The sequence below is a fragment of the Netta rufina genome (assembly GCF_964035555.1).
Source record: "Netta rufina genome assembly, chromosome: 5".
Taxonomy (NCBI): Eukaryota; Metazoa; Chordata; class Aves; order Anseriformes; family Anatidae; genus Netta; species Netta rufina.
In genome coordinates, this window is record NC_140128.1 from 32,467,773 (window position 1) to 32,485,883 (window position 18,111).

An 18,111-nucleotide genomic window follows, 5' to 3' on the forward strand; every position below is an offset into this window, starting at 1 on the left:
CGCCCGCCCGGGACACAAAGGGCACGGCGCATGCGCAGCGCGCCGGGGCGGGAAGCGGGGAGGGGCGGCAGAGGGGAGGTGAGGGGCGGAGGGGGAGGGAGAGGGAGGGGGGGGCAGCGCCGCGGGCTCCGCCGCCGGTCCCGGGCCCTGCGGCTGAGGGAGAGGCCGGGGGGGGCTCGGGGCTCGCTGCCGGTGGCGGTGCTGAGGGGCTGAAGCGCCGGGCACAGCGCGGGGGGACCCCGGTCCCGCCCCGCCTGCCCCGGAAGGAGTGAGGCGGCCGCGCCGGGAGCACGGGGAGGCTGCACGGGCTCTGCGCTGTCGGCCGCTGTCGCGATAGAGAGCGGGGAGGAGGAGGTGGGGAGGGGAAGGGAAGGGAGAGGAGCGACCTGCCGGGAGCCTGGGGGTGATCGGCGGCCTCCCGCGGGGAGTCAGGGGGTAGCGGTGTGCTGCAGCTGCTCGGGCCAGCAGTGCTGCGGAGATTTCTTTTTCAAAGCTTCGTTTAAAAATGAACGCATCAGGCTTGTAAAACTCTAATTTTTGTCTTTTCTCTTTTTCATCTGAAGGTGAAGATAAACTACGGTAGCTACAGATAGCGCTGGATGCCGGTTTTGTTGATGAGTTGATTTCAGACCCGCTCGTTGCCTCGCTGGGGGCGCATCCCGCAGCCTTACCGCGATGGCTCTGACTGCCACGGTGCTGAACGGCGCTGGGTTACGCGGCCGATGCTGCAGGCACAAGGTCCTGCACCCCCTGCTTGGATCAATCCTCGCAGATCCCACGTCAAAACTGTACAGCAGTTACAGGAGGCCAGGGTCGCAGCCTGAGAAAACGCCGTCTTGGCAAAAGGTTGATTTCAATTTTAAGAAGGGCATCGATGCCTTAAAGACTCAGCTAAGCTTGCTGAAGAAGGAGACCAAAGATCACTTAAGAGGACCCGAAGGCCGTGGGTTTGATCAGTACCTGTTGCAACAGACGAAGGTGTTGTGGGAGTTTCGGAGCCAGGAAGATATAAATAAATGGGTTATTTCCTCTGATGTAGAGATCGGAGGGAAAAGTGAAGTTTACCTAAAACTGGGTAGGAATAACCAGGCTGCTCTGCTGTATGGAACTCTCAATACCGAAGTACCTCGCGATGGGGAGACAAAATACAGTGGATATTGTAGCATGAGAGCCAAACCACCAGTGGTAAGTGCAGCTTCGTGCTATCATAGCATCTGTTATTTAATCAGAGAGCATTTTTCTGTGATTTGTGGTTTACTGCAGTTGTAACTGATTGCCTTCAGGAATATTAGACATTCCTTCTCAGATGTGATTGCTGCTGTGTCCTTTGACTTGGCAGTAACTTTTACTCAGATTTTGTTCTCCTTTCTTAGAAAAGGAACAATACGTTTGATCATTTGCTAATGTACAATAGGACGTCATTAAGACAGCCCTGTTTGCTGCCTCCTTACGAGTGAAGGATCTGTAATGAACCGTTAGATCTAAAATTGGTATAATTAAAATAGATGAGTCTCTCTAAATTGGAAGTTAATTGAATGTGTTGTAAGGGCAAATTTTCTGGGCTTTAGATTGGCCTATTCACCAAACTTGGTTTAGGTGAACAAGCTCATTGTTTTTTTCCTTATAGGTACAGAAAATAATGCTTTGAAATGTTTGTTTTAAAGGCCTGACTCCTACTGTGTATCAGAAAAAGCGAGACAAATATTTGATAGATCTAAATTGAGCAAATCAGAACCAGAAATTGATGTGCTTGTTATAGGTACTGCTTTTTTCATTTCTTATATTTAAACATCTTCAAAAAGCAAAGTAACACTTCGAGTCAGTGTGTTTAAAAAAAAAAAAAAATCCCTTTATAGACTCTTCTGTTATTTGCAACTTGGATTGCAGAGGACTTAAGCAAGCCAAATGAATGGGCAAATGAGAGGCAGAGGAACACTGCTTACATTGGTGACACCAGGTCAGGGGAATGGAACAGGGGGTTGAATCTTACCGGAGTTCCCAAGATTGCTACGAACTTGTGCAAATGCGGTTCAAATGTTCATTTCCTAATTCTGAGGTAGTGAAGGGTCCATCAGTCCATCTTTATAGTACAGGTTGAGATTAGATGGTAAAAACATAAATACAAAGGCTCCACTTTATATAAGTAAGAACGCTCAAAACTGGCAAAACCATAAATTGATTATCTGCTGATTCTGTGACTTACAAGATGAGTTCGTAGAAGAAAGGTTAATAGGTAGCCGTAGTGGTGCTGTAAAGTAAAGGGGAAACCTTTACTTCTTAGTGCTGATTTTGACTTGGTTTAAGCAGTTCTGGTCACGAATAGCCCTGGCAACCCCCTCTGGCTCCAACGACCTCTGTAACTCTCTGAAGGTTATTTGGTCAGCCCATGTGCAAATCACAACGTTGGGGCTTCTAAGATCTTTGGAAAAAATGCACTCGAGGATTCAATATGCTTGTAGTCTGGATCATTATGCACAGTTAATGACAAAAAGTGTTGGAAAGCATATAAATGCTTTCAGTGATCATGTCAGTCTTTAGTAAGGGAAGTAAGTTACCACAGGGGATAAATTATCCCACATATGCAATTTCTTGTAACCTCCTCTGAGTAGCCTGGTACCAACTGCAGAATATTAAACGTAATGAGCTACAGGCCTGATCTGCCATTGTAGCATGTGTGTGTGTGCCTGGTAGGGAATCTGGTCCGAGGAAAGAGATCTCATTTCTGATAGTTATGAGGCTGTGATTTATAATTAGCTTGGGTCTTCAGAGCGGTGATAGTAGGTTTTGCAGGCTCTCGTACAGTGCTGAAGGAAGTTCATAGAGATCAGTGCCTGGTATGATGAAAGAGAAACCTCATTTCCAGCGTGTCACAGGAGATAGTATTTACAGCGAGAACAAGGGCAGCGATCAAAGCAGTAGCAGTGTTCTTTGTAATGGAAATTTCCCTTCAAGTCTGAAGGAGGAATAATTCTGTTTATTAATAATTTGTAGGGATCTTTTGCTAGGAAGAAGTATTACGACTGGTCGAACTTCAACAGTCTGCATTTACGTGTCCGTGGTGATGGCAGACCTTGGATGGTAAACATTTATACAGACCCTTACTTCTCTCATCACAAGGACGATCTGTACAACTACTTCATGTTCACCCGAGGAGGGCCATACTGGGAGGAAATAAGGGTAAGCTCATGAACTTTTCTCTGTGCCACTTGTAAGCACCTGAACAGTGCTGGAACCAAATGTAGTGTGTGACTTCATTTACTAAGTTTTTATTCTATATACTAGTGACACTGAAGTCTGTTTTTTGTTGGTTTTGTTCTTTTTTTTCCTGTCAGATTCCATTCTCCAAATTCTTTCTCTCCAGTCGAGGAAGAGTCCAGGATAACCAGCACCCTATCTGGTTAGACAAGGCAAGTTTTCTGTAGGCTTAATCGGTCAGCAATTTACTTTCTATGAATACTTGTCATTTATAAATGACTTGGAAATCCTTGAGGTATTTAATTTTAGTGAATATGAAATTGAGGGGTCTCTTCCTGTTATAAGTTAATTATTCTTGTGTGCTTACTCTTTTCATTTAAATTATCCTGCTTTGTGATTACATGTCAGTTTACTTCAAAGTAGCTCCAAAGATATTTTTAAGATATTTAGATAACCAAGAAACAGCTCACTACTTACTTGGCTGTTCAAAAATATTTTTTTTGGAGGAATGATCAAAGTGATGGCTGAGAAATCTAGTGTACAAGTTGGCACAGTACTGCCAAAAACATTAAAAGCAAACTTATATCATAGACAATGTATCTAGGGCTTACAAAGGGATAAATTCTTCAGAGCACAGTTTAGGTGACTCCTCTAATAATCCATAACCAGAAAGATGTAGCTTTAAAACTTTTGCAGGCTCTGCAAGTCAATGGCCTGACTTTATAGCTTGCTTCTGGGGAAGATAAAGTAGATGAAACCCTAGATCAATCTGAGAGGAGTGATGAAGTGATCCGTTTAATCACTTTAGCGTTGCTCTTTTACTTATATAGCATGCGTTTGCGATGTATGTTTATCCTCAATTCTCAGCCTACAGTTATTCACCCTTAATCTGACACATCCCAGGCATTATTTTTCTGCATGTACAGCAGTCCTTATAACCATGAGCACTGAGATCAGAGCTGCACTTTTAGCAGAGTTTAGGGGTACTGAGAGCCTAATAGGTGACTCACCACTAGTTACCCAACTTGTTTTGAGAAGTGATAATGCTGGAGTCTCTGAAAGGTGATTGTTGACATACAAGAGCTGAGAAAGCTTTCAGCCATAGGCTAATGGGAAACATCCCTGAGCCCCAGGGATTTTATGGAGTTTACTAATACAGTTGGAATAAAACAGTGGTGATGGTTGGTTGTTTTTACTAGCGTAGCAGTGGGGAAGGAACAAGGGGTATTCTATTTAAGAACATTATTTTAAACAGGAAAATGTGTCTAGGTCACTTACTGAAATATAAAACTCAGCAACAAAGCTTCTTATGTTTTAAAATTTCTGTTTTGGTGCACTTTCACATTATGCCAAGTCTATGACTTGCTCTAGAATGAAAGTTCCCTCTTTTGTTACATTTTTATTTCCTGCTCACACTAGAACTGTAACAGACATGATGAAAATGTTTGTACACCTAATTGTGACAAAACTGGCACTATGCAATCTTAAAAGATTAAAGTCACAGTGTTGCTCTAGGCTCAGACCATTTGTAATGCACAGTTCAACATGGTGGTAGAAAAGCAAATGTGAAATAGCTTCCCCTTGGGAGTCTGTGTTGAAAATGTGATAGGTAAAGCCCTCACAGCTTAAGAAATACTGCTGCATTTCAAGCAAATACTGAAGTGAATGGCTGCAAACTGTAAAAGCTGCAAGTAGCAGATAACTGTTAAATTGTAATGTTATTTTAACCAGTACTCTAATATGTGTATCTTCTAGGTTAGTACCCTTGGATTCACCCTGGGAGATAAAGTAAATGGTCCATTCCAGCTGGAAATTGATTTTATTGGCCTGATAAATGATAGAGCTCATACAGAAGAATTTGCCTATGAAATATATGATAGGAACCCTCAAATTTGAACGGCTCACGTCCTTTGGAACATTCTTCAGCTGCCTAGTTAATTTTTATAGAATACTTCAGGTGTGGGTTCTAACAACTTGAACGTTCTATTGAAACATTAAAAAGTTAAGTGCAGGAAGCATTGACTGTAGCAAACTGTTGGTGTCTTTCAGCTGCCAAATACAGAGTTCATGAGACTGCACCTACACAGCCCAAGGGGAGCTGCAATACATGGTTACAAAGTAGTAACTATTGACTGGCTGAGTTTTGACTTCTGTTCTGACCTTCACAGAAATAAAAATGTCATGAATGCAGTGTTGTTTCTCAGTACACAGCAATTTCATTTTATATTGCATTGTTTATAGACCCAAGTATTTTGCAACTGTCTCGGTTTATTACAACTGTATAATTTTAAAGTGGAAAAACTATGCTGGGAATTAATACAGTGAAGGACAATGGTTAAAGGATGGTGCAGTCTGAAACTTACAGAGAGCAGGACTAAAAGTATTTTAACCTTTAGCTTTTGGCTCCTGTGAATAACTAAAAAAAGAAAAAGCTGCTGCTGCTGCCAAGATTGAAAGAGTAGCTATGAACTGGATTTAGCTCTTATTTTAGAGCTGTTGATGATAGCCTTATGCCTTTAGCTCTACAACACTGAAAACTCCAGTGGTGGTTTGAGGGGAAGTCCCTGTTAGCGTTTGGTGCCTGCTAACTCATACCTTAGCTTAATTAGCACCATTACTGGGGAGTAGGCAGATGATGTTTTTCTGATGTGTATTGTAAAACATTTTTGAGAAGTCTGGTTTTCAGTAACTTTCAATAACTCTTAAAGAACAATTGCTCAATCGTTGTTTTAGATGTCACAAACAGCCCAATCAAAGCTTTGACATCCTTCAGAGTTTCCTTGTTACTTAAATGTACCTTAAAAATGCTGAACATAGCTATATTGTATATGGAAGAGACCACAAATATGCAAGCTGAAGTTGTCTTGTACTATCCTTTTCTTCTTGCACAGAATTAGATCATTTAAGAGCAGAAGAATGGTAACATTCATCCTTTCTAAAGGTATTAGACACATGCATTCAAGAAGGGGTAGGCAGGCAAATCAGTAAGGAAAACTAGTCACTTACAGAAAGAGAGACTGAGTAATAAAGAAAAATGTGAACAAAACATGCTACATGGAAGAGGTAGTTATACACAGTAGATCACAAATATTTTGTACATATCTTTATAGTTATTTATAAAAAATGAGCTTGACATTTCAGCATATGACAATACTAAATTCATTTCAGTGTTTGCTCACTAGAATAGCTGAGATTACAACTGCTACATTACCTTTCCAGTCACTGTTTCATCCATAACAAATCCAGACAGCTTTTCTATTTGTTTGTTTTTTAAGTAACATCAGTTTTTGAATACAAGGCATTGAGTATTCTTCAGCACGACATTCACATCCTTTAAGCATCATAGAGAACAAAAAAATTAACATCTGCTATTTACCATAGAAAGGAACAAAACCAAACTTAACTGTTCAAAGCACAGAGCTGTTAACTTGTAAAGCCACTTCTTGATTACAACCCTTTTTTAAAAAAAGGGTATTTCACAACTATGCTATGCTGTAAGCTTTGTAGCTTTCCAGAAAGCATGAATACTTTTCTTCTGGAAGTTCCCTACTATTTCACGGAGCTGCAGTTAGGAATACAGAACAACTGGCTCTTCCAGTTGCTACAGGATTTAAAGATTGATTTGGAGAACAGGGCATGCAGATATCTCCTTCAATTTACCAGTGGAACATTTTAACATTTGCAATTCAAAGCATACACTCCAGTGGGTAATAAATGCATCCTGGTGGAGAAGTCTATACTGAGTCACAAGGAGGCTCCTTGAGCATCTCTTTTCCACTTATATTTTCTGCTTTAACATTTTTTTAGTTAAGGGAGTTATTTACATTAAAGTATTATTAGGTTCTAAGGTCCTAAAAGGTTAGAACTCATCTCATTGGAGAAGTTGATCATGAAAGCCTTATGCTCAGATGCATTGTAAGGTCTCATTCAAAGCTCTCTGGATTCTACTAATAAGCAACCTGACCTATACTCTAAAGTACAGACAAATATTTACACGAGAGGGACAGTATTTACAGTCAGATCCTGGCTTTTTCTGATTCTTTTTAATCTACAGATAATCCTCTACGGTTTCCAAGAACCTGAGCCTTTTTCTTTTTTCTCTCCTGCTCATGCTTCTCCCGCCTTTCTTCCCTGAAGGAAAAAAAAAAAGAATGAGACCACATCAAGTTATGTTAAAGGCAGAGACACAAGCAACCCAAGGAATATGAAGGTGACCAAGGCTTGACATCTATTTAACCAATATGCCACATTAACCATGCGCAGAGAGAACAGTTCCATTTTCAATCAAATCTAACCAGACTAGTACTTCTGCTTAGATGTACAGGTCTAACATTCAAGGTCACAGCTTGTCAATATTCATTTTCTTTTGAGATGAAGGCAAGTATCCAAATGCTAGAATTGGAAGCTCTCATAGAATAAAAATCTATCAGATTCACAGTTGCATCTTCCTTGGCCTTTGGGTTACTGGACAGGTACTGGAGGCCAAAGTGAATACAGAAGTATTCTTTTGTGAACTGTACATGTTAATACTAAAAAAGTAAGTGAGCTATCACATTATTTTAAATAACACTATTAATAAAGAGCTAATGTTATACTAACCTTGTCTGGAGACGTGGCTGTTTGTAATCTTTCTTACGTGAAGAGATGTTGCTACTGACAGACTTATTTATAACAGTATTTTCTTTGCTTTCTCCCCAAGGTTTTAATCGTCCTACAAGTCAGAGGCAAAGACAGGTTACTGAATTACTACAGTTTAGTACTTATGTGCTTAACTTACTGTGAATTTTATACTAGCTAGTTTGTTCTTTGCTGTCTGCCTGCGAGACAAAATGCCTCTTCAGTTGTATTATTAGTTTCAGCAGCCCATTTCTTATGAGTAGTTTTCCAAGTAACAGTAATTACACAAAGAACATTTCAGATGCTTTGCTTCTCCCACAAATATGCACTTTTAATAAAGAAACAATCCTTTACACAATAAGGTTTTTATCTCAAATTCCTTGTGCATACACATATTCAGTGCAATACATGGATGTTTATTTCTGTATTCATGAGATTTTGTTCATTGAGATATTTTTCAGTAATGAGGCTCTTAAAGCATGCGTCATGTAGAAATTTAACAACAGCCCAAAAACTACTTGGGAATCTCAAGAGAAAGGGACAGGGAAAATAAATAAAAGATGAATACACAACATGATGTAGCAAAGTAGCTCAGTGCCTTATTTTTATGAGCATTTAATAAGTGATATGACCAATAAAGGATCACTGTACCTTTATGTGGTTGATAACGAAGTGGCCTTGAGAGACTTGCTTTGAGATCAAATGTCTTCTTTGTGCTTGTAGGCTCTGCAGAGTGAACTCCAAACTTGAAGGGGGTAACAACTACAAAAAACATTGAATTGTTGTACTTATTAATTGTAGCAAGAACATACTTTACAACTTGCTACGTAAATAGATCAGTGAGGACCACGGTACGACTCTCAAGACCAAAGAGCCATTAAATGCTACCTTCTGCTACCACTGAAATCAATATTGTACAGATGCAGCTCACTGGACCTGCCACCCCAAAAAATACCGGAATTATCATATAGCAAGATAGGTAGCATAGGTCAAGAACTTGGAGTTGATGTACCTGGTGATGCCAGGATATCATATCAACTGTTAGAAGAGCTGTGGTGGTGCAGAGTACGAATGATCAGAAGAATTCCTCTTTCCTACATACAGGGTTCTGAATCCTGACCTAATTAAGGTTGCTGAGGCTGATAATATCAGGTTGTCCTAAAACACAGCTAGATAACTGGTGCAAACCCATCCCACAAGGAGAATGAGACCTTTGAGAAGGCATCAGAAACACCTCCCACCATAGGAATCTCCCCATATGAGTTATGTCAACCTTCTCCTATGTGATCCATAAAGGTCCAGAACTTTTTCTATCCCCCACAGGCTTTTCTGTAGGTAGCTAGGCATTCAAAGTCTTTATGCTTACTACCTGTTTAGATTTTAGCAGCTAAACATTTAAATTTAAATACTGGAAACTGAAGGAAATAAACTGCTGCAGTTTCTGAAGAATCAGTCATAAATTAGAGATTGAAATTAAAACACGGACCTACATTATATTGTGTTATAAGAATTATATAACCATTCAGTACAAATAAGTCTTGATGCAAAAAACAAAATCGCCATCCACTTTACCCTTTGATGCAGCCAGATCATTATTTCTTGTATCCCTCTTCCTGCTTTTCATACTTAGGCGTTCGCAGCTCTTCTGGCTATCAGGTGTGCAGAACTCGTTTAAGTATGGAGACATTCTAGATGGAGTCTTGGTAAGAGAGCGCTTATGCTCATTATCTTTTGTGGCTTCTGAGAACCTGAAAGTTATTAGAAGCGTAAGGACAAAAATTAGTCACCTACAAGGAAAGTAAGCCATGTTACAGAATGCAAAAGGAGCAAAAGTTGCATTTTATACGTTGGAAGTTTTTCTATATATAAGATGTTCACAGCTAACACAAATTACGCTAAAAATACCTTTGCTGACAATTCTCAGGTTGTGATCAAACATTAAAATTCTTACTATTACTTACAGCTATTAGAGCTAACTGTTGTTTTGGAGAGAAAAAGTATTTGAGTGCAATAAGCTAGATCTTTTTACCAGCCTATGCAGCTTACTTAATCTTTAGTTTCTCTAGTAAAACACTATGATTTATAAACATTATTAATTTGAGTTTTCAAATTCAGAAGTTAAAAAAATAACAGAACTCTAGATCCACGAGGAGAAAACAAATTCTAGTCAAAACACAAGCTACCTGTATACCAAGACACACGTATGCTGTCTGTGTGTGTAAATACTCACACTTCTTAATGTGTGAGCATGTGAAAGAAAATTCAAAAGCTTGCATGAATTAATAAGTCTCATCAATAACATTACTGAGCTGAAAGCGCTGCTTTTTCCATATCTTGCAAAAGTTTATTATTAAGACCTATATTTTGAGGGCTAGGAAGTTTATGGATGAAGTGTAGCTTGCAAGATCTAGCACAGCATATTTTTGGACAAGTGAAATGGAAGCAAGTTCTGAAAGCATTGTTACATTTTACATAGTGCTAAAGAATCAAGTAGGGCTACAGTGGAAAAAAGTAAGCAATTACTAAAAGGTAGAATATTATTTTCACTTGATGATTACACTATCATTTTTCAACAGAGAACAAGATTGGATTAATAGAAGGAAACCACGGAAATCAAAATTGTCACATACAAAATAGAAATAAAGCCAGCAAGAATGAAGTAGTTATTGCAAAGGACTCTCAGTCTTGATCTCCAAGAAGCAAAAGAACTATCATGGAAAGATTACAGGTCTCATAGTTATTTATATTATTTATTAGTTGTACTGACATATAGGGCAGAAGGGAGAAACCAAAAAAAAAAATCCTTTCTTCAGAGACAAAAAGCATCCCAGCAACTATAAACTTGGCACACAAGTGTTAAGAAGTAAGTGTTATCAGAAAAATGCAAAGTAATGCAACAGAGACACAAGATTAACCTGATACTATTAGCAGGGTGAGAAGGACAAGGGTAAAATTTAGAATATCTAAATCTGAACTTCAGCTATTGTGAAAAGTCAGGTAAATGGGGGAAAGCAAGCATCAACAATTGGTAACTGGCAAAGAAAATAGTAGATAGAATGACTTTCACTGAGAGAAAACTGGGCAAAAGAACATTTTTCAATAGAATACCATTAAGGACTATGCTTTCAATTCCTTTTTTTTTTTTTGTTCAAGACTTATTAGCTTATTAGTAATAAGCTAATAAAGTTTACTGATAACAAAAAATCAGAAGACATTAACATAATTGTGTATTAGATTACTGTGTAGGAATAATGAAGTGTGTGTAACATTTTAAAAGGAAATGAGATCAGATATAATAGCATCAAGTATGAGCTCATTCATTTAGCAATTCGTGACTTTCTGGTGTCAGTTTGCTTCTAGCAGATGGGAACAAATCTGCTTACGTTAGTTGATTACAAGATGAGGCCCTACTCTGATCAACAGGTATCAAGATGAAGAATCAAAATAATATCAATATAATAAAGTTTAAAACAGCCCTAAAGTTAGGCCGAAAGGTAGAAATCAGAATTAATCTTGTGTAGGTCATGCTTGGAACAAAAATATAGTAGTCAAATCACAGTCAATGTTTATTATTTTAATAAGTGTATCATATGAAATTGCTCACTAATAACTTGGGATTGTTCTTTTTACCTGACATTCATTTTGGTTGTGGAGAGGACTGAAGCATTAAATGAAGATTTCCTAGATAAAATACTTTGACTTGCAGTGTTCAGCAGACTACGTGGTGAGCGTCGCGGGTTACTGGGAGTGCAGGTGGCAGATAATCTACTTCTTTCTGGATTTGGGCTGAATAAGAATGATTTGCCAGCAGTACGTTTCTAGGGAAAAGCAAATCACAAGTTAACATACTCCATTAAATATTTAGTCAGGAATGTATCTAAGAGGAAGGGAAAATACACAATGAATCAGAAGCATACAGTCTTTTATGCTTTTAAAGTGGGAAGGGTGGGAAAGGGAAAGACATTTTACACACAGTTTTCTATATTATTAAAGTGGTTTGAAAACATATACCTTAGAGTTATGTGGAAGGCCTTTTTCTGATGCCCTTAGAAGATTAGATTTTTTGGCCAGCACCTGCCAAAAATAATTCGTCTGAAGCATGCATTAAGCATATACCATATGCCACAGAAAAGAGAAATGCAACTTTCAGGAGTTTGTGTTACATTTTGATCTATACACTGGCATTCATTGATACATTGTAGTTGCTCTTATAGTATCTGCCACATCCTGGAAGAGGCCCCTTTGTAGTTTTCACATGTAAGAACCAAAAATCAGGGACATTGAAAGTAATATACATTACAAGTATTTTAAAGGAGTCGTACAAAGACATTGGACAAAGGCTTTTTAAGGCACAAACTGTTTAATCCCTGCTTTTTGAAGAACAATCCATCACCTTTGGCTCTGCAGCAATTCAGACACTTTAACAAATGTTCCAGGAGATCCTTCACAAAAAAGTAATTGTGGCAGTTATTTTTACTTAAAAAATGACAAGTTGTTTATTGGTTTCTACAGCCATTTATAACCATACACCATTAATATACACTTTAATATTAAAAACATCGCTATAGAACTTATATGCAAATAAGTATATAGAACTACTCATATAGGACTCCAATTCAAAGTCTCACTGATGCTGTGATATTCCACTGCATGCATACATAACCAGCTTCTTACTGCTCTAGAGACCCTGAAGGAATTTTTACAGAGGTTTTCTGGAAATAAACAAAATACAGGAACAATGGATGTCTGTCCTGTGTTAGCACTTACCTTGACTTCATTGAGTGAACTGCTGCAGTTTTCAATCTTTTTTCTCTTCCTCTCAAAGTAGTCATCAATAGACTCCATTTTCTTGAAGTGAGCCTCGTGTAACTTCTTAAAGTCTAAGAAATTCCAAAAATGATAAGTCATACATCTGACAAGCTCCTAAGGAAACTTGCTACCTAACAGAAAAAGCTTGCAACATTTATTGTTACAACTTCTCTCCAGAAAGTATCCCTCTGCATATCCACAGGTACCTAAACAGTTCAGACAGCATCTACTTCAACTACATAGTCACATGGTACCTGCTCTAGAGAATTCTACAAAGAAGGAAGAAAACCCAAAGCTTCAATTTTCTAGTAATCCAACCATTTTAAGTTAACGTGTTTTATGAAGTAATGAAAGTGAGCTAACTTATAAATACTACAGTTGCGATATTACTATAAAATGAGAACTAAATATGCAGGAGTCATAGCATGTCTTCCTACTCTTTGTTATGAAAACTGTGAATGCAAGTATAACATCCAGAAGACATCAAAGCACTCCATAAGCCAGTTTTATAACCTATACTTAAATCATTTACTGCTGTGAATTTACAAGTGGGAAGCTGTACCTCCACGTAACCTTCTGGCATTTTCATTTGTTCGCTTTTTAAAGAGAAGGTGGTCTCTTGGTTCAAGCAAAAAATGGAAGTCTGGTTCGTAAAACCTGTAAGTCAAGTCTCCCTTCACACAGGCAATACGTTTTATTTACAAAGGTGGTAGATTCTCTTACTTGGTGTAGTAGCTTTCATTCCTGTTTTCCCAGACCTCGATGCACGGCCTACATGTATAGGGATCTTCCCTCCCACAGGATGAATATCACCTGGCACAATAAGATTAGACAAAATGATTAGAACTAATAGGAAATACTTTAAATGTCTTTAAAACCTTTGTTCCATAATATACCTTACCTCCTCAGAGCAGCTTTAGGTTTTTAGAAATCACAATCTCAATTGGAATAGGTACATCCTAAGACTCTCAAAAGCTTTTTAAATCGTATGTCAGTAACAACGTGTCATGACATACTACAAACCCAGAACGAGTCTGACAGAAGATAGCCTGACATTACTTTCAGTAGTAAAGTATTTTACAGAAGGAGTTAACAAGCAAACTCTGCTTGTGGTAAACAAGTACAACCCACAGGTCTTTATCTAAAAATATTTAGAGCCTAATATTTGAAGTTTTTATACCTGTAAAAATTTTGACCAGCTTTTCTGCCATTGCCTTAAATATAGGCACAAGAACCTAAGCTATTTTGATTATCTCTGCCCTCAGGTCTGCTTTATTTTATTATTTTTTTTTTAATCTTGCCAGTAGCTTGGTTTTTAGCATAAACACACCATAAAGCCGACATACAGAAAACTGCACTAAATGTAGCAATAGTATTTTTCTGTTACACAGCTCTCTTGCTGTCTGAAATTACTGTTTAAAAAAAAAAAAAGTCAAAGCAATATGGATACTTATGGTTATGGGAAGAGACAGGCACTATACCAAATGTCAGGGTCAAATTCATTATAATGTTGCCTCAGCCAAAGCATCCTCTACACATTTTATTGCATCTGCTTTTATAAGAAACTTAATTGAAAACTCTCATTTCTGTAATTTTTAAACTGCTTTAGAAATAGCCTCCAATAAGAATGTTCTTTAAGTACTATTGAACAGCAAGGTTATGTTATACTTAATACGTCTCAATGACTATTTACATCTAGTCTAACAGGAGAAAATAATGGCATGTATCTGAAAACTTATTGTGAATATGTCAAATAAAATTGGGAAGACACTTATTTCCTCTTTAGGTCAGCTGCATGCACAAAGGAGCGGGAAAGCGAGTCCATATTTTGTCAGCATCACGTTTGAAGGTCTAAAAAAGCTACCAGATATAAAAGTGGTCTACCATAACACACACAGATAACGTTTGGCAAACAAACTAACAAGGGCTGTCTTTATGCCTTTTAATACTCGTATTACTCCCAGAAAGGAAGTGATAAAACCCATTTGTGAGTAGAAAAAGAAGGAAGCACGAGGAAGGGAACTCTCCATTTCTTGCTACTCAGTTCCTTTAAAAAGTGGCATCTTAAGGGTATTCCAGAAAGCACAGATCCTAAACAAAGCACAATAATTAAATACACTCAGACCATCAAGAACGCCTTAACTGAAAATATTTCATTGGTCCAGATTTCTGAAGTCAAAATTAGCAGAACTACCAGACTGGAGAGTTTGTGTAGTTGATTTATGATGTGTTAAATAAACAGGCCCAAATGTCAGATTCTTCTCTGGCATCCTCAAAAAGGTTCAGATCACCAGAAATGTCACCAAAAAAAAAAAATATATTCGCAGACAACAAAATAACCAGCAAATGTATTTGGATTACTATGAATGACTAAAGTTACTTTTATGGAAGTTATTACTCACGTTCCTCTCTAGTACCTTTAGTAGAAGTCTTCTCCGGTTGTTCCTTCTCTCCAGTAGCCATCCCTGGATCCTCAATAGCTCTCTTTTTAATTACTGGTTCCTCATTTTGGAATACCATCTGTCCCTTTTCTTGCTCACCATGGGGGACTTCATTTTCTTTCATTTCAGAATATTCCTACAGTTAAGCATACTTCATTTTAACTGTTTGTTACAAGTGGATATAAGGAAAAGATTTCATTCTAAGAGCAGTTGGTTAGTGGAATAAGCTGCACAGAGAGGTTGTATAGTCTCCAAACTGAGAAGTTTACAAGACAGGATTAGATAAAGCCCCAACTTTATAGCTGACCCTGCTTTCAGGGGAAGATAGAGCAAGAGGCTTTCTGAAGTCCAACCTGAATTAACCTAGGAAATACTCATTCTGTTATTGCACAAACGGATCTATATTAGAAAGCTTTTACCCACACAGTTCTAACATTTTAGCATAAATTGCCTCTGTTGACAAAGTACAACTATCTGCAAGTAAAAATAAATTCACTGGCTATGTTGCTTTTTATTTCTGTAGCTTTGGTTACTGTACGCTTTTGCTTATTTAGACATGCTGCTGAAAGATTAACACCTCTCATTTTCCCATTTCCCTCTAACTGTACTGTTATGTTTTTCACATAGTTCAGAGCTCACCCACCACTTGCACATTATAATAGAGAAAAAATAATTCTAACCCCATATCACCCTGAAATCTCTCCTCTGTCAGTCATACAACCCACAAATATATACATACACTTGCATTAAAACACTGACAGCAACAAGAATAAAAAAAAAAAGTTTGGGCAATCATCCAGTTTCTGAGAATCTTTTCTATATCAAAAAATGCCAATTGCTTCATTTTAGATAAATTGTGCAAGCAGTCTAATGTTCAGACAGAAACCATGATGAACCAGTGAAAGCAATCCTACTTCCAGTGTTTGGGATGGTATCTCTCTGACAAATTTAACTTATGTCATTAGTACAAGAAAATAAATTATCTCTGTTTGTTATGGAATAGCACATGGTAAAAGTAGACTAAATTAGTCTAATAGCACTAGTACATCTGCATAAAAAATCTCAGGTAGGTGTTACCTATTAATATGGTAGTAGAATGAAACAAGCATGTTTCACTTATCATTTACTGGGAACTCCCACACAAACACACACAAAACCATGCAATACAAGTCACCTTTTTCTCAGCAGAGAGCCCTGTAGTTTCTTCATTGGTTTTAATTTTCTCACTGGAGTTCTTCTTTTTTCTGGTTGCTTTCTTTTCTTTAGATCTTTTTGTGACAAAACACGCTGGATCAGGTTTAAATTCTTTCTGACAGCTCAATTCAGTGTCCATGGAAGCAGATGCACTTTTTTCAGCATCCTGTATCAGATAAGTACCATGACTTGTAACATATCTGATATATATCAGATATTCCAAAGAGACAGCTTCAACATTACCATTGGAAAAGGCATTTCACATAGTAGTATACATTTAAGTAGCACTGTAATTAGAAAAACGGCAGTATCTAAATTCCTTAACACCAGCTGTTTTCCAGCCTTAAAATGCTACAGAATGAAACTGTATTTCTTTTCAGTCAGAGACTATGAAAAATAAAAACAAATAATATTTGAGACCTGACTGAAATGACGCTGCAGCCCTTCCCAAATTTGTAAAGATTATCACATAAAAAAGGTACACACATAAGGAGAGGAAAGAGGGTGAGATAAGAAGGAGACTTTTCCATGCTAGTTAAAGATTAGCTAAGATTACACCATTTCCTCACGATTTTTAGAGAGGCAATTTATAAGCAAAATATTTAAAAATAGTTGGTTTAGAAGAAGTGGTTACCAACTTCTTTAATCAAAAGTTAAAAAAAAAAACACCCACGCAATGAAATAATTTAGTTCACAGAAATCTTGAAAAAAAAACAATACATGGAAAGTAAACATCACAGTTGTATTGCTTTTGTTATGTCAACGTAAGTAAACTGTAGTATATATAAAATGCTTTGAGATTAGTCAGTACAGCACATATTTTAATTCATTTTGCATGCCTAAATGAAAGGGACTAGTGTCTGGAGATAAACAGGAAAAATTAAGATTCATTCAGTGGAATGTAAACATTACTGTTCATAGAGAATAATTTTGTATGCATGCTGAAAATACCTTGTTAATTTTAACAGGTGGAAGGGCTAGAAAATACATCATTAAATTAACAGCTGGAAGGGAGCCAGCTTTCAGCCATATAGTAGGCCACTTCAAGTATTCACACAGCTGTTTCTAGCAGTGCAAGCACATTAAACTAAAGGCACTATTTAAAAAGAAGTGTGTTTTTTTTATTACCATTTGCATCATGCTAAAACCAATGTTCACTACATGCTGTGCTAGACTAGTTACAAAGTTAAATCACAGAATCACAGAATTTTCTGAATAAGAATGGCTGTTTTATCATCTATTACCATATTTTCACTTTCTTCTTTTATTCCTTGAAAGTGTTGCTTCAGTGCTTTCAACAGTTTGTCTCCCTGGAGAGAAATCAAAACAACAAATGAACCAAACATTGCATTAAGTCACCAAACAAAAACTGCATAAACCCAATTAGTGTCTACAAACCAATCCAACAAATAAATGGAATATTTGCTGAATCCAAGAGAATGATTAAGGCATGCTTGGAGGGAAGCGACTGTCTCACTCTGCTCTCTCTCTTTGGCTCTACTCAAAGCCTCTCTTTGAGTATCATGTGCATGTATGAGTAACACAATATAAGACATGAAACTATTAGTGTCCAAAGGAGGGCTACAAAGGCGGTGAAGGATCTAAATGAAAAAACGTAGAAGGAGCAGCTGAAGTCACTATGCTTGTTGAACCTAGGACAGCGGAGGCTGAGGGGAGGTTTCCTGACAGCCTGCAGCTCCCTCACGAAGGGAGCAGAGGGGCAGGTGCTGAGCTCTCCTCTCTGATGACAGCGACAGGACCCGAGGGAACGGCATGGAGCTGGGAAGGGGAGGGTCAGGGTGGATATGAGGTAAATCTTCTTCACCAGGAGGGTGGTTGGGCACCAGAACAGGCT

General features: G+C 38.0%; 2 protein-coding genes across 3 annotated transcripts in view; one reads left to right on the plus strand and one right to left on the minus strand.

Moving 5' to 3' along the window:
• Positions 1-137: 137 nt before the first annotated feature.
• Positions 138-5,968, plus strand: NDUFAF1 (NADH:ubiquinone oxidoreductase complex assembly factor 1). 2 transcript variants are annotated; one of them, XM_084286919.1, is made up of 5 exons: positions 138-354; positions 564-1,185; positions 2,992-3,177; positions 3,333-3,407; positions 4,951-5,966. In XM_084286919.1, the coding sequence occupies exons 2-5, from the start codon at positions 676-678 to the stop codon at positions 5,089-5,091; spliced, it is 912 nt and encodes a 303-aa protein (XP_084143045.1). In that variant the 5' UTR covers positions 138-354; positions 564-675; the 3' UTR covers positions 5,092-5,966. The 2 variants fall into 2 exon arrangements, with proteins under 2 accessions (XP_084143045.1, XP_084143046.1); XM_084286920.1 differs by having other exon boundaries at positions 144-268; positions 4,951-5,968.
• A 1,235-nt stretch (positions 5,969-7,203) lies between these two features.
• Positions 7,204-18,111, minus strand: part of NUSAP1 (nucleolar and spindle associated protein 1) — a gene marked incomplete at its 5' end in the record, with an annotated part of 11,261 nt that continues 353 nt past the window's right edge. Inside the window, 11 exons of the mRNA XM_084286918.1 lie at positions 7,204-7,326; positions 7,795-7,906; positions 8,464-8,574; positions 9,373-9,560; positions 11,443-11,630; positions 11,824-11,886; positions 12,580-12,692; positions 13,345-13,434; positions 15,024-15,198; positions 16,237-16,422; positions 17,501-17,566. Of these exons, the coding sequence (XP_084143044.1) occupies positions 7,239-7,326; positions 7,795-7,906; positions 8,464-8,574; positions 9,373-9,560; positions 11,443-11,630; positions 11,824-11,886; positions 12,580-12,692; positions 13,345-13,434; positions 15,024-15,198; positions 16,237-16,422; positions 17,501-17,566 (1,380 nt within the window). The 3' untranslated portion in view covers positions 7,204-7,238. The remainder of the gene's footprint in view (positions 7,327-7,794; positions 7,907-8,463; positions 8,575-9,372; positions 9,561-11,442; positions 11,631-11,823; positions 11,887-12,579; positions 12,693-13,344; positions 13,435-15,023; positions 15,199-16,236; positions 16,423-17,500; positions 17,567-18,111) is intronic.